At 40.2% G+C, this 15,652-nt stretch overlaps 1 protein-coding gene across 1 annotated transcript in view; it reads left to right on the top strand.

The window, feature by feature from the left end:
* LOC121377078 overlaps positions 1-13,098 on the top strand; it is a 58,240-nt gene extending 45,142 nt beyond the window's left edge. The window contains exons 2-4 of the mRNA XM_041504945.1: positions 3,161-4,667; positions 5,066-5,134; positions 12,274-13,098. Of these exons, the coding sequence (XP_041360879.1) occupies positions 3,251-4,667; positions 5,066-5,134; positions 12,274-12,926 (2,139 nt within the window). The 5' untranslated portion in view covers positions 3,161-3,250 and the 3' untranslated portion in view covers positions 12,927-13,098. The remainder of the gene's footprint in view (positions 1-3,160; positions 4,668-5,065; positions 5,135-12,273) is intronic.
* The last annotated feature ends 2,554 nt before the right edge of the window (positions 13,099-15,652 follow it).

Below are 15,652 nucleotides of genomic sequence, written 5' to 3'. Positions count from 1 at the left end.
TTACTGCGTCCTTAAAGCTGCAGTCTCTGGAATATTTTTATTATTTAAGCATTTAGAATAGATGATCCAGTTCTGTTTGGTACATAAAAGGTTTACCACATCGCTATAGTTTCGCAATGCTAGCTTATCTACATTATCTAGGTCAACTGCAAACCCAAATGGCCAGCTTGTTTTTCTTCAATTAGCGGGACGCCAGTAGAACTGGGAATTTACGTGATTTGCGCAGGCTCTGAATTTCTCACGTGGTTTTGAACACATTTAACTGTCTTGATTGAGGGATCGTCTCATATCTCCAACATATATTTATATCCATATAGGTATGGTACAATACCGTTCCAGCGATCGGTGGGGATTTGCCTTGAAATGTTTACATTGGCCAGCGGTTGCCATACGCCATAAGTAAGGGGGTGTTAATCATTACGTAACTCCCTAGGGGTATGTTCGATATACGTAACATTTATGAAGACTATATGCTATTTCTATTCATTACTTAGACCTAAAAAGTGTTTGTTTTTTAGGAACTGCGCGATTGGTCTAGGATCGATCCCCATCGGCGGGCTTGTTCCACCCAGTGCACCATGACTGGTATATAAAAGGCCATGGTATGTGATATCCTGTCTGTGGGATGGTACATATAAATGATCCCTTGCTAATATATATATATATATATATATATATATATATATATATATATATATATATATATATATATATATATACTCTTCAAAAGAAGAAACGCAAAACCACATTGTCGTAACATTTGGAGAATTGATTTAATTATTGAATGGTGAGTCCGATAATTACCAAATGTTGCAGGATTGTTCACAATTCACTCTAGTCCATTGTGAGTAAGTGATAGGACACACCACCAAGGTCAAGGTCATCTGGAGTCAATACCGGGTGTGGCCTCCGCGTGTGTTGACAACTGCCTGGCACCGCCTGCCCATTGAAGCAACCAGAGTACGGATGACGTCCCGGGGGATGGTGGCCCACTCGGCCTGCAAGGCTGCTGCCAGCTCGGGCAGGGTCTGGGGCTGTGGTTGTCGCTGTCGGAGGCGTCGGTCCAACTCGTCCCATAGATGCTCAATTGGGTTCAAATCCGGTGATGTCGATGGCCAAGGAAGGACATTAATGTTGTTGTTCTGTAGGAAAGCCGTTGTGAGACGTGCTGTGTGAGGCCTGGCGTTGTCATGTTGGAACACTGCGTTGGCGTTGGCCATAACTGGAACGATGTGTGGCCGGAGGATCTGGTCAACGTAGCCCTGTGCATTCAGGTTGCCCTGCACGTGGACCAGGTCAGTTCTGCCAGTGTGTGAGATGGCTGCCCACACCATGACACTACCCCCGCCGAATCTGTCCACTTCCTGCACGCAGTTTGCCGCATAACGTTCACCACGACGCCTATACACGCGACATCTTCCATCATGACGTCGGAGCAGAAATCGGGACTCGTCCTGAACCACACCTGTCTCCATCGCAGTTGAGGCCATTGTCGATGAATCTGGCACCACTGCAGTCGGAGTCGACGGTGTTGTGGTGGTAAGATGACACCTCGAACTGGACGTCTGGCACGAATTCCTACCTCACGTAGGCGGTTCCGTACGGTCTGGTCGGATATCCTGCGCAAACCTGGTATTGCTGCGGCTGTGGATGTGGCAGTAGTATATCGTTCCCGAAGGTAGCGTACCCGGATGTAGCGGTCCTGCCCGGGGGTAGTGACCCGTGGTCGACCGGATCTAGGGAGGTCACGTGTTGATCCATGTTGCTGGTAACGGTCCCAAAGTCTGGAGATGGTGCTTGGGGACACATGGAATGCCCTGGCAACGGCCGTTCTGGATTCGCCTGCGTCTAGTCGGCCGATGGCATTGTTTCTCTGCGGTTCACTGAGACGTGGCATGTCCTGGATTGTCAACTGTCGGCCAGATACAGAGGCCAGGCAAGCGAACACCCTGCACTTTTATACTGTCGGTGTTCATGTTGCACGTGCAGACAACGCACGTGCAGTGGTGACATGGTTTGCACGTGGCTGCGTTTTTGCGAATATTCACATTTTGGAACTTTATTGTACAGTAGCTGCGTTTTATCGAATGTAACCGTGGGAATGTGTTTGGGACATGCAATGACCTTATATTCACAAAGCATGAACCGGTAGGAAACATAAAATCGGAGTTATAACCCATTTGTACCCTTTTGCGTTTCTTTTTTTGAAGAGTATATATATATATATATATATATATATATATATATATATATATATATATATATATATATATTAAATGTAGCGGGTTTCCAAGGCGCGTGCAGGAATTTCAGCGGAGTTGAGTGTTCTAGACTGCGTTGAGCGAAGTTTATATGGGGCCATGCTCCCCCAGAAAATATATTTCAATTTTTGTTTTTATCTCGGGCAGGTAAGGGTTTCGACCCCCAATACCCTCCCCCTGCACATGCGCCCATTTCCTCTCTTAGATTATATGTCAAAATTACCAAAACGTTTGACATCCAATAGCAGATGATTATTAAACCAATATGCTCTAGCACTGTTGTCGTTAAACAAAATAAACTAACTTTACCCTTTCCAAACGAAATAATATTTATTTGAATTTGTCGATTTTACCACACGTAAAATTAAAAAGTGAAAACGGTCATTTTGTACTTTCGTATATTTTATTAAAAATATACACATGATCAATGTGTTATACAAACTAAACTTTGAAAGTTCTACTAACACTTTATAAAATGTTAATTCTGAAATATGAAGGTACGATTGTCGATAATACACTGTCAAGATCAAACCGGTTTAAACGAAAGACCGTATCCTCAAGCGAACGTTCTTCGTACAGCGCAATATTTGTCATTTCATTTTTTGAGACGAACCCTACAATTTCAAATCCGCAAACGCACGTGTTAACTGAAACTGACAACTGGTTGTCGTTTGTGCTTTGCCAAGCAATGGCGGCACAGGCGACGAATCGAGCGGATACTTTTGACGTTCTCCGTTCATAGCGAACACACACGAATTTTTTAAAAGTGCATTTGAGCTTGTATGTCATATTTGTGCATGCTATTATTATATGGTAACCAGACACTGTAACTTTAATATTGATTCATATGTAAATATATGAAAACAGTAGTTGTTGAATATTTATTCTTAATATTTTAGGTTTTGACTGAAAAGTTGGAAGCATGTAACAAATGTTGGGATGACTTGCAATCACAAATTGAAGCTGGGTGTTGAAAAATTCATTCCATAATGGCTGAGAGCTCATTTGTCCCAATTCTCGAAATAAGAGACGAGTTCGTGACCTGTGAGATTTGCCTGGAATATTTCAACGATGGAGAGAAATGTCCGCGCATTCTCCCGTGTCACCACTCGTTTTGTTGTCAGTGTCTCATTTCTCTCTGGGAAAACTCACAACAAGGAGTGACGTGTCCGAACTGTCGACGGATATGGCCTATTCAGAATTCTATCGAGGCGACATTTCAACAAAACAAGGTACTCAGTAATTTAGTTGAATATATTGCGTTGAAAAACAGAAGAGGCGAGATAAACTGTCACGACTGTCCCAATGAATCCAAAGCAACGTCTCGCTGTATTGACTGCCAGGAGTACATGTGTGACGCATGTACATCCTACCACAACAAATTCACAATTTCAAAACACCACAAGACAGTTCTTATAACAGAACTGGTGAACATGGCTCAAGATGAGTATTTTCAGCAGAAAGAGATGTGTACAAATCACGAGAATTTCAAATTGGAGATTTTCTGCAAGGATTGCTCAACTGCGTTGTGTCCAAACTGTGCCCTTGTCTCCCATAGAGATCACAGGATTTGTAATCTGAAAGATGTTTACAATGAGAAAAAAGAATTAATCAGAACTGGTTTGAAAGATTTACAGACATCAGAAGAAAAACTCAGAATATATTCAGAAAGATTAACAGGAGATGTCCAAACACTTGTTGCGACAGAACAGAATCTTTTGAGCGACATTGATGAATCAAGTAACAAAATCATTGCCAAAGTTAAGGAAATAGCAACACAGCTAAAAGAAGATGTTATTTCAAAGGCAGCCAAACAAAAAGATCATAGGAGCGAGCAGATTGAATTGATTGCACAGTCTGAAGGTGTGAAGGCCGAGCATAGTCTGCATTGCCAACAGGCTTTGCAGTTCGCTCGACAAGTGGAATTCATTGAAATATGCCAGGTTCTTGAAAACGAAACGAAGAATCTGGTGAAAACGCCGGAACTACCTGAACTGGAGATAAAGAAAATTAACGTGAATCTGACGATTTTTGAACAGATTGATAAACTAATTCAGAAACCCGGGATCGTGTGTGAACCAATAACTGAAACCATCTTCTTGTGCGACACCTCACAGTTCAGACCGTGTATTGAGCATTCTAAAGCCAAGACGGAACATGAATCTGATGTCATCACTGTTACTTTCCTTCCAAAGAAAAATAGACATCATGGCCATAAAACAGAGATGGAAGTCGTCATCCCATCTCCTGTAGAAATCAGTCAGAATGTGGAAGGAAGCTTGAAGACTTCTACTGCTATTGCTGGTGGTCTCCAGTACAAATCTGATATCTCGGGTCGTCAAAAAACGTCCATGAGTATCAATAGCTACCACGTATTTGATGACAGACTTGACGTCAAGCACAATGGTGAATATTGTTTAACTACTTGTTACTTGTAAGGAGACCAGATGAATGGTGTGTAAGTATTAGCCATCTGATCCAATAAATATCATTCGTTATTAATTGCATACATGTAGAATGTATTATTGCGTTCTTTGTATGCGTTGTTTCTCCACTGTGTTTAAGAAAATAACTGAATAAATAACTAAATAACAAAATATCTATAAATAACAAAATATATCGATATTATATTTGATATATTTTATCTTTATTTTATAGATGTTTACAAGAAAGATAGCATCTGTGTTTGTGTCAGTGTAAATGATAACAATGATTTTCATTTTCCAGTGTAGAATTCTAGCATGGGTTAGATATTGTGACGATGTTTACTTTTTAAAAATAAATTGCTTTGTTTATTTTTTTAGATGAAGATCTGGTTAGAAAACTACTTATAGGCGTTGGTGGTCAGTCAGAAGAATACAGAGAAATATGTTGTAAGTAATTTAATATTTGTTGATAGTTATTCTGTCTATCGACTCCATGAGAGAGCACTGTGACAGTTATTTTGTCTATCGACTCCACGAGAGAGCACTGTGGCAGTTATTTTGTCTATCGACTCCCTGAGAGAGCACTGTGAAAGTTGTTTTGGCTATCGACTCCACGAGAGAGCACTGTGACAGTTATTTTGTCTATCGACTCCCTGAGAGAGCACTGTGACAGTTATTTTGTCTATCGACTCCACGAGAGAGCACTGTGACAGTTATTTTGTCTACCGACTCCACAAGAGAGCACTGTGACAGTTATTTTGTCTATCGACTCCACGAGAGAGCACTGTGACAGTTATTTTGTCTATCGACTCCACGAGAGAGCACTGTGATTGTTATTTTGTCTATCGACTCCACGAGAGAGCACTGTGATAGTTATTTTGTCTATCGACTCCACGAGAGAGCACTATGATAGTTATTTTGTCTATCGACACCACTAGAGAGCACTAATCAGTTGATCCTTGATTACTGGGTGTCAAACATTTGATCATTCTGACACATAGTATTCAGAGAAAAACCACTATAGTGTTTCCCATTAGCAGCAAGAGATCTAATACAGGTGTATGCACGAGCGAGAGCGAGAGAGAGAGAGAGAGAGAGTGTGTGTGTGTGTGTGTGTGTGTGTGTGTGTGTGTGTGTGTGCTACATGTAGGTCTGTCCTCTGCAACATACTAACAAAGGTGCTCATCTCGTTTGGTGTCAAATATTTGTACTGAGAAACATTCTACTTCACATTGTGGGTTCATTTTGTAAAGGCTCTAAAAACAGTGTGGCATTTTCTTAACAGAATGAGGATACTAATTTCTAGATAGCCACAACCATGGTAATTCGATTTTTTAAAAATGATTTTTTTTTTTTTTAGAATGATTTTTGGAGTAATAAGAAAGCTAATTGAAATCATACAAGTTGTGTTGTCTTACAGTTAGTGTCTAAGCTGTATATTGTGATCAGTTCTATAATTATGTTAATCCCTGATGGTGCAATAACGTGATTTTGAATTACTCTACAGCAGCTGGTTTTCTCGCTGATTGTAAACAAAGTGTCACGATCGTAAAATGTTGGACACCAAACCGTGGGAGATTGTTCATACTTATTTTTCCTGCTTATATTCAACTGATGTTCAGGCACGCTGTTCTGGGCACACATCTCACTTACCTGGGATGTCTAGGACTTGGTTATTGGTTAGTTGTTAGGTGGCCTCATAACCTACCAACTGATTCGTTAAAATTCGCTCTGGGTGGGAGCATGTACCGGGACTCGAACCAAGTCCCTATCTGTGTCGAGTCCGGTGGCTTAACCATTACACCTCCGACGCCGGTAGAGCAGTAGTTAAAACTTGTAATACATCGCCGACCGACCAGACTGAGGCAGACCAAAGACAAATTTGTTCAGGAGCACAGATGCAGACGTTCTTCGCCCAATTGGCGACAGATCGGGGAATTTGAAACTTGTTCAACTTTGCATATCTGGGTTTGTCACACATTTTATGGAAACCAGACTTTGAAATATTCATTAATTCGTGTGTAGCTATTTTCATGCTAAAATTCAATTACGATTGTCCTGGACACACACCTCATCTATCTGGACTGGCTGTCTGTGAAATATGCCGACGGGTCGTTATTAAAGGGACAATACCGTTCTTCGTGCTCGTTATGTCATAATGTGTATTTATTTATTTGTTTGTGATAGACAGGTTAATATTAATTGTCAGTTTTATGTTTGACATCAATGTGAACGTTGTGTGGTTGAGGTAAACAAAACGATTAAATGTGTTCAGTTTAATTGTGTTTTTCCCATTCCACTAACACGTTACTTACGGTGCCGGACTATCGTGTTATTCTGACCCCAACCCCCTATACCGAATTCCGGTCACCTTTGTACGTAGAATACTGACCCCTTTGTCGTAGTAGAGGGAGATAACTCTGTTAACGTGTCCACATCCCACGAAAGGTTCGGGTACGTCAATCCCGCGTTCGGTCTCTGACTTGGCCTGAAATCAGGCTCTGGACACAAAAGTATTTACTTAATATGGACAAGTTTCATATTACTCTAAACAGGAGGGGGTCCTTTTGAAAGTTTCAATAGAAAAGTATAGGCTATTAATTAAAGTTACAGTCTCTGGTTACCATATTATAACATCATGTACAAATATGAAATACAAGGTCAAATGCACTTTAAAAAAAATGTGTGTGTTCACTATGGACGGAGATCGTCAAAAGTATACGCTCGATTCGTCGCCTGTGCGTCCATTGCTCGGCAAAACAAAAGCAACAGCCTGTTGTCAATTTCAGTCAACACGTGTGTTTGCAGATTTGAAATTGTAGGGGACATCTCAAAAAAATGAAATGAGAAATATTGCGCTGTACGAAGAACGTTCGGTTGAGGATAGGGTACTAGTCTCTCGATCAAACCGTTTTGATCTTGGCAACGTATTATCGACACTCGTACCTTCCTATTTCAGAATTAATGTTTTACAAAGTTTTAGTAGAACTTTCAAAGTTTAGTTTGTATAACACATTGAGCATGTATATTTTTTATATAAAATATACTAAAGCAGACATTAGACGTTTATTAATCATCGGCTATTGCATGTCAAACATTTGGTAATTTTGACATAAAATCTTAGAGTATATGTAAAGGGGGAGGGTATTGGGGATCGAAACACTTACCTGCCCAAGCTAAACAAAACTGAAATATATTTTCTGGGGGAGAATGACGCCATATAAACTTCGCTCAACACAGTCTATAACTCCCAATCCCGCTAAAATCCCAGCACACGCGCCTCGGAAACCCGCTACGTTGTTTTTGCAAGGGACCATTTATATGCACCATCCCACAAGCAGGATATCACATACCATGTCCTTTTATATACCAGTCATGGAGCACTAGCTGGAACGAGCCCGCCGATGGGGATCGATCCTAGACATAAAGTCCCAGTTCTACTGGCGTCCCGCTAAATGAAGAAAAACAGAGCTGACCATTCCGTTTGTAGTTGACCTAGATAATGTAGATAAGCGATCATTGCGAAATTATAGCTATGTGGTGGATCTTATATGTACCAAACAGAACTGGATCATCCATTCTAAATGCTTAAATAATAAAAAATATTCCAGACACTGCAGCTTTAATACTTACAATTGTTTTTATTAGGTGTCACGGGGATCCTATAATACCCGTAACTGAATAAAACACGATTATCCAAATATCTCTCCTAACTGTATATCTATTTGATCTCTCTGTATCGGGCAGTCCAATACACGAGTGGCTCGGCTCTAGGTATATCAGAGATACGATCTTATATAAATATATATATATATATATATATATATATAGCACGTTTAGTTCACTAGAAAACACAACAAAACACAATACACTTTGGAATCTGTATTAACACTATGCTGACAAATGTACTTGCCGCAGTAGTTAATTAACAACAACAATATATAATAGCAACCCAGAGCTAGTCACTTAATTAGTTAATCACTAGGTGTCTAGTTTACACAATATTCTAATCACTTCACCGTGATACACACGCACACGTGTGATAATTGAGAAACGCTGCCAGGGGAACTTAATTAATAAAGGAATTACAACTCTATTCCTAACTGGTTAATTTTTAATTAACCCTTAACTACTCATTCAGTAACCTTGTAATACAGAATTAATACTGGTACATATCACAATAAAGACAATAACTTACAGTTTACCTAGGTCCTCTAGGATGACCGGCTGAGCTTTATCTTACCAAATACTCGTATAAATATATTAGAACAGTAAGCCTACAATTTACTTCGTCAGATACCGGAGACACTGTCTAAAGAATATTGATATAATACAGTATTAAAATATTTAAAGGTACATACCCTAGTTTCAGCCCATGAAAATGCACACTAAGTTTAGTTAATCTACAGACATGTAGCACATTTGGATACAGTTTCAATTGACTGAAACACGAGTCTCTGACTTTGAACTGTTACTTCTCAGAAGCGCGTTCGTTTTTAAAATATGAAAAATGCATTTTGTGATATTAAAAACAACGGAATCACCAAAAACACTTTGAATGTACGGAAATGGATAATCTAACAAATAAAATCTAAGTAAAGTGTGATTTCAGTTATCAAAAACGGCTCCAATAGTAAAAAAATATGCCTTAGTGTTTAAAAACTAGGGTATGTCCCTTTAAGGTCACATCAATCACATCTAGGTTATACAACAGAGCAGAAATATATATATACCAAGTCCAGTCGGACTACGTTCCCCGGGAGCCTTCCAATGATTCTCCCCGATATATCTAAAATCCTAGCTATTTATTCAAAAATCTCAGAGACAGCGAATATCGCCTGGGGGCACAACGCGGTACCTCACCTATCACGTGATATTGCCACAACTCCCAGAGATGGTATTTTTTTCTTAGTTGGTCAGACTTACTGTCGCCATTCCGCTAGCAATACCCCGATCGTAAACCGAACTACCGAAGGTATTACGTAACTACTGGCCACATGGCCTCCACACCTGGTCTAAGTGTGTATTGTCACGAAGCGCTACCACCGTCGCGCGGGGGTATTACGTAACCAAGCTGCACACGGCCCTCTAAAATAATTAACATCGCCACAGGCGAAAAGATAAGAGCATGTTCCGTCACATTAGGGCACTTAATTTTGAACGTAATAAAAATGTGTTCAGTGCGTTGTTTAATAAAATATTATTTTCTTCCTTCGACCCTCTGTTTTCGGAGATCCGCTATAAACGTTACATACATTGCCACGCATTTAATCAAAAATATATTTTAGGTGAATTTCATTACAGAACATAAATTTTGTAGATAATTCCATAGCAAGATAGGCCTAGAGAGCAGTTTATAGATAAAATCATATTAAATACTGTGATAAAATATTCATGCAACTAATTGTTGAAATTACAGTTCTGTTCCTCCGTTATGTTCGTAAGTTGGTACATATTTAGGTCATCTTTGTATCCAAACACGAAGTTGCGTATATATGTAAATTGCGATACAAGCCTTCACTCCTCTCACGAACGGATAAATGTAAATTCGACTGTTCCTTACATAACGTTACGGGCTTTACCCAGCGATTTGCTTCATTGTCAGGAATAATTAATGAATTAAATAAGGAAAATATCATGCTATTGTGTTCACAATCAAAATCCACCGGCCCAATAATATGATCAGTGATTTTATGTGAATTTTAAAACTGTTGAATATTCGCCGACGAATTGTTCAACATAATGACAATAGTAGTAAAAAGCAAAAAATGAACACCACACACAAAAACAAAAACAAACAAACAAACAAACAACAACAAACGAACAAACAAAAAACATTTGATTAATAATGTATACTGAAGGCCAAAAGAAACTTTACCATTTTCAATTTGGAATTTAAGAAAAAAATTATTGTTTTTAAAAAGTAACTCAATCCAAACAACATAGCCCAAACACAACAATAATATATGCAGAAAATTATACCCGCCCACTGCACGTTTTGGGTGGAACACACAGAAAAGTGAAAAACTCGTGCACTATGAACAACAGCAATTGCACGTGCAATAAGGGTATAAAAACGGTTTAGACGGCATGTCAGACATCCACACAAATAAAAAAAAAAAAACATAGGAATGCCACGACTGACACCAGAACAACGCGCGACAGCCCTGGGTATGATACAGATGGGAGCCACTCATGCCCACATCGCCAGAACCTTTTGTTGTTCCCGTGTTACTGTTACAAACTTGATGCAACGCTACAGGCAAACAGGGCAGACATCAGGCAGGCCAAGAACAGGCAGACCCAGGGTGACTTCGCCCCATGATGACCGGTACTTGCGTACCTTGCATCTACGAAATCGCTTCCTGACAGTGACGTCATCAGCAATGAATGCCTTAGGTCACAGGGTTAGTAGACAGACAGTGGCCAGGCGACTCAGGACTCATGGAATAAGGGCTTACAGACCATATAGAGGACAAAACATCGTCGTTTGAGACTGACATGGGCTAGGACTGTATGACGTTGGCAGCGACGTGATTGGCTGCGGGTTCTTTTCACTGATGAAAGCCGGTTCTGTTTGTTCAGAGTTGATGGAAGACAGCGTGTGTACCGCCGTAGGGGAGAACGAGTGGCGGCTTCTTGCGTTCAGGAGGTCGTGCCATATGGTGGAGGGAGTGTCATGGTATGGGGAGGTATCTGTGCACAGGAAAGGACACCATTGGTCATCGTTCACGGAAACTTGACAGCTCAACGTTACAGGGATGACATTCTTCGTCCAACTACAATACCATTTCTCCAACGGCAGCCACGTGGTGTCATTTTCAAGCAAGACAACGCCAGACCTCATACAGCCAGAATCGTACAGAACTTCCTTAGAGCCAACAACGTAAACGTATTGCCGTGGCCTGCACGCTCCACAGACATGTCCCCCATAGAACACCTCTGGGATGTTTTGGATCGCCGTGTTCGACAACGACCACACCCTCCAGCCAACCAACAGGAACTGATCCAGGCCCTTCAAGAATAATGGCAACGTGTCCCACGTGACCTCATCAGACGACTGATTTTTTCTATGCGTCGGAGAATTATTGCTTGTATTGGGGCAAGGGGTGGTCACACACGCTATTAATGTGACTTGTTATTGGACTTGAGTGATTGTCTGTATGCTTTGCATGTCGTCCATGAAGTTGAAAGCTCGATTTATGTACACCACCTCGCTTTGTGAAAATGTGACGTCATTATCAGATGCTGAATGACACTCATTTTTAGTTATGTTGATGTTGATATATTGATCTAGTCAATATATTTTACCTCATGCGACTGTCTTTTGTTGTTTTTACACCAGAGTGATTTAAAACTATGGTAAAGTTTCTTTTGGCCTTCAGTATATATTATACGATGGTGAAAATATGTATTACATAAAGAACTAAATATATAGCATTTTGCAGCAATGTAATATGGGTAATAGATTGTAAACTAGATTTTCACAAAATATATACAGTGATGACATCAGTTTAGAATTCCTGTTTTTTTTCTAATTTGACTCTTTAAAAATTTATTTACTTTAATATGTTCTCTTTTTGCAGTGTTGACAATTGAGTTTGATGACCGGGGGAGAAACAGGCAATATTGCGAAATTACAGAAAGCGGTCTGCTGGTCAACAAATATTCACCCAAACCTCCATTTAATCCAGACAGTTTACAGATGTTACGTGGAGTTACAGACAGAATTCCTATATCAGGACTCGGATACTGGTATTGGCAGACGAACGTAGATTGTATGGTGCTGGGAAAAGATAAACCAAACTTTATTGCAGCACAAGTTGGTGTTTGTGTAGAAGGGCATTGCGATGATGAGAGCCAGATTGCAAATAACAAACACGCGTGGTGTGTTTGTGTACGCAGCTGTGCCACTCACAACAGAATGTGTCTGAAGGCTGCATCACGTGGAGAGTATCTGTGTGACATCCCCATAGCTAGCTTTAAACCAAACACAAGTCTGAACGTCACGCTGGGGTTACTTCTTGACACGGAGAACTCCATCCTCCACGTGTTGAACATCGACACCAAGTCACTGGTTCACTCCATACCAAACATCCACACACCACAGCCACTGATGCCCGTGTTTGGTGTGTACAGTCCTGGACATGTCCACGTCAAACTGAGAGTATCATCCACCACGGATCTGTCGGTGGATCCCGCCTTCCTGATGTTACTCTCCAATTTAGTTCAACCGTGATTATCTTCCTTACTTAATCAATCCCTCAGCTTTACAATTGAATTAAATTTACTGGCCTCTGTGGTGTCGTGATTAAGCCATCAGACTTAAGGCTGGTAGGTACAGGGTTCGCAGCCCGGTACTGGCTCACACCCAGAGCGAGTTTTAACGAGTCAGTGGGTAGGTGTAAGGCCACTACACCCTCATCTCTCTCACTAACCGCTAACAGCTAACCCACTAAAAAGAGAGCCCAGATGGCTGAGGTGTATGCCCAGGACAGCGTGCTTGAACTTTAATTGGATATAAGCACGAAAAGTTAAAATGAAAAAATTAAGTACATTTTCTCATAATTAAAATTAACTGATTATATCCTGAAACAACATAAAATTCACTGGCATTTCCGATTAACATTAGCATTTGTAGTACTTAATGCTGTTATAACTAAAATATATATTAAACATGGGTCAATATATTTTTCCGGAAATTAAAGTACTTGTTTTTTCTGTCAAAAGATAATGTTATGTGTATATAAAATATGTATGTGTAATACTATTTTTATAACTAGACAAACACAACACAAAATCGTCCTGATGAAAACACTCGTGTCTCTGATTAGTTAATTCACGATTATATAAAGGTTAAAGATAACAGACGTAACAGCGTGGATCTGCAGATACGATAGCAGAAGTCAAAAAGCTTTCTGCCATTTTTGTTTGTTTTGTTGTTGTTTTTGTGTCTTTATGTTGTGTGTTTTGTTTGTGTGTTTTTTTTAGTTTATTTACGTGTGTGTGTGTGTTCAGAGAGAGAGAGAGAGAGAGAGAGAGAGAGAGAGAGAGAGAGAGAGAGAGAGAGAGAGTGTGTGTGTGTGTGTGTGTGAGAGAGAGAGAGAGAGAGAGAGAGAGAGAGAGAGAGTTAGAGTGTGTGTGTGTGTGAGAGAGAGAGAGAATGTGTGTGTGTGTGTGTGTGTGTGTGTGTGTGTGTGAGAGAGAGAGAAAGAGGGAGAGAGAGAGTGTGTGTTTGTGTGTGAGAGAGAGAAAGAGAGAGGGAGAGAGAGAGAGAGAGTGTGTGTGTGTGTGTGTGTGTGTGTGTGTGTGTGCGCGCGTGTTTTATATTTAGATTTGCTTTCTTTAGTTTATTATTTTAATGGTAGGGTAGGCGAGGTTGTCTGTACATTTTTCCATGATGGGATTGCTAAACAGTATTTTATACTTTGGCTTCTTCTATTGTTGATGTCAATGATGATATGATGATGATGGTGGCGGTAAATAATGAATGAATGAATGTTTAACGACACCCCAGCACAAACATTCACATCGGCTACTGGGTGTCAAACAAAGATGTGTGATGTGAAAGATGATGATGTAAAGATTCTGATGTTGAACGTATCGACTACTATAGTGCTGATATAACGTACTGGAGTGCATGTATAGAACGACCAATCAATGTTCTTTAACAGGGTGAATTAGTAGAATAGGGTAAACTCCTGGGTTATCTGCCCTTGATTGTGATAACTAATTCAGCACCAGAGAGTAAACTCCTGGGTTATCTGCCCTTGATTGTGATAACTAATTCAGTGCCAGAGAGAAAACTCCTGGGTTATCTGTCCTTGGATGTGATAACTAATTCAGTGCCAGAGAGTAAATACCTGGGTTATTTGCCCTTGGTTGTGATAACTAATTCAGTGCCAGAGAGTAAAAACCTGGGTTATCTGCCCTTGGTTGTGATAACTGTTTCAGCGCCAGAGAGAACTCCTGAGTCGACTAACCTTGAATTAATTTAATTTAATGTTGTTGTTTAACGACAACACTAGAGCACATTGATTTATTAATCATCAAGTATTGGATGTCAAATATTTGGTCATTCTGCCATATAGTCCAAGGGATTATTTATGTGCACCATCCCACAGATAGGATCGCACATACCACGGCCTTTCGTATACCAGTCGTGGTGCACTGGATGGAATGAGAAATAGCCCAATGGGCACACTGACGAGGATCGATCGTAGACCGTCCGCTCATCAGGCGGGCAGTTTACCACTAGGCTACGTCCCGCCCCACCCTTGAGTAAAGTTACGCAGTGAGTACGAGGGTTTTTTCCTGGTGTTATCTAGCCTTGACTGGTAACTTTCTTTCTTTAACTTTATTAACGTGCCTATATCCGAAAAAGGTTCAGGCACATCCATTCCATGCCTTGTCTTTGGCATGGCCAGGGGCTGGGCGTCGGACAGAACTTAATTTATGGGGATAACTCTGACTTTATACTAAGGAGGGGAAAGTATAATTTGGATGATTTACTCTAAACATTAATAAGCATGGTAAAAAAAAAAAAAAATTCTTTATAAACTTTAAAGTCAATATTAGACGGGCTATCTAAATTAATTAAAAAATTCATTCATTCTACTTTTTTTAAATTACATGTTTAATTGCCCATGACGATTAGGCAGAAAAGGTTGGCCTTGTTCATAGAAAGATTATACCAAAATTAATTAATTATTATTTTATTAATATTTCAGATTATTTAGGGGGAGGAGGTCCCATTGAGGACTTCAGTGAATTGGCGTGCGAGACTAAACACCTGGGCCGCCTACTCTTGATTGAGGTTACGGAATTAATACGAGACTTACCTCCAGGGTTGTCTGCTCTTCTTTTTGTCTGGGGTTATACGCAGACAGGCTCTCTAACCCCTCATGTACAGATCTCTCTAGACGCTGATAGCTTAATGAATATTCATCTCTAACAGTAAATACG

The sequence above is a fragment of the Gigantopelta aegis genome, chromosome 7, assembly GCF_016097555.1.
Source record: "Gigantopelta aegis isolate Gae_Host chromosome 7, Gae_host_genome, whole genome shotgun sequence".
Taxonomy (NCBI): Eukaryota; Metazoa; Mollusca; class Gastropoda; order Neomphalida; family Peltospiridae; genus Gigantopelta; species Gigantopelta aegis.
The sequence above is the reverse complement of the archived record's forward strand: the minus strand, read 5'-3'. Positions and strand labels throughout refer to the sequence as shown.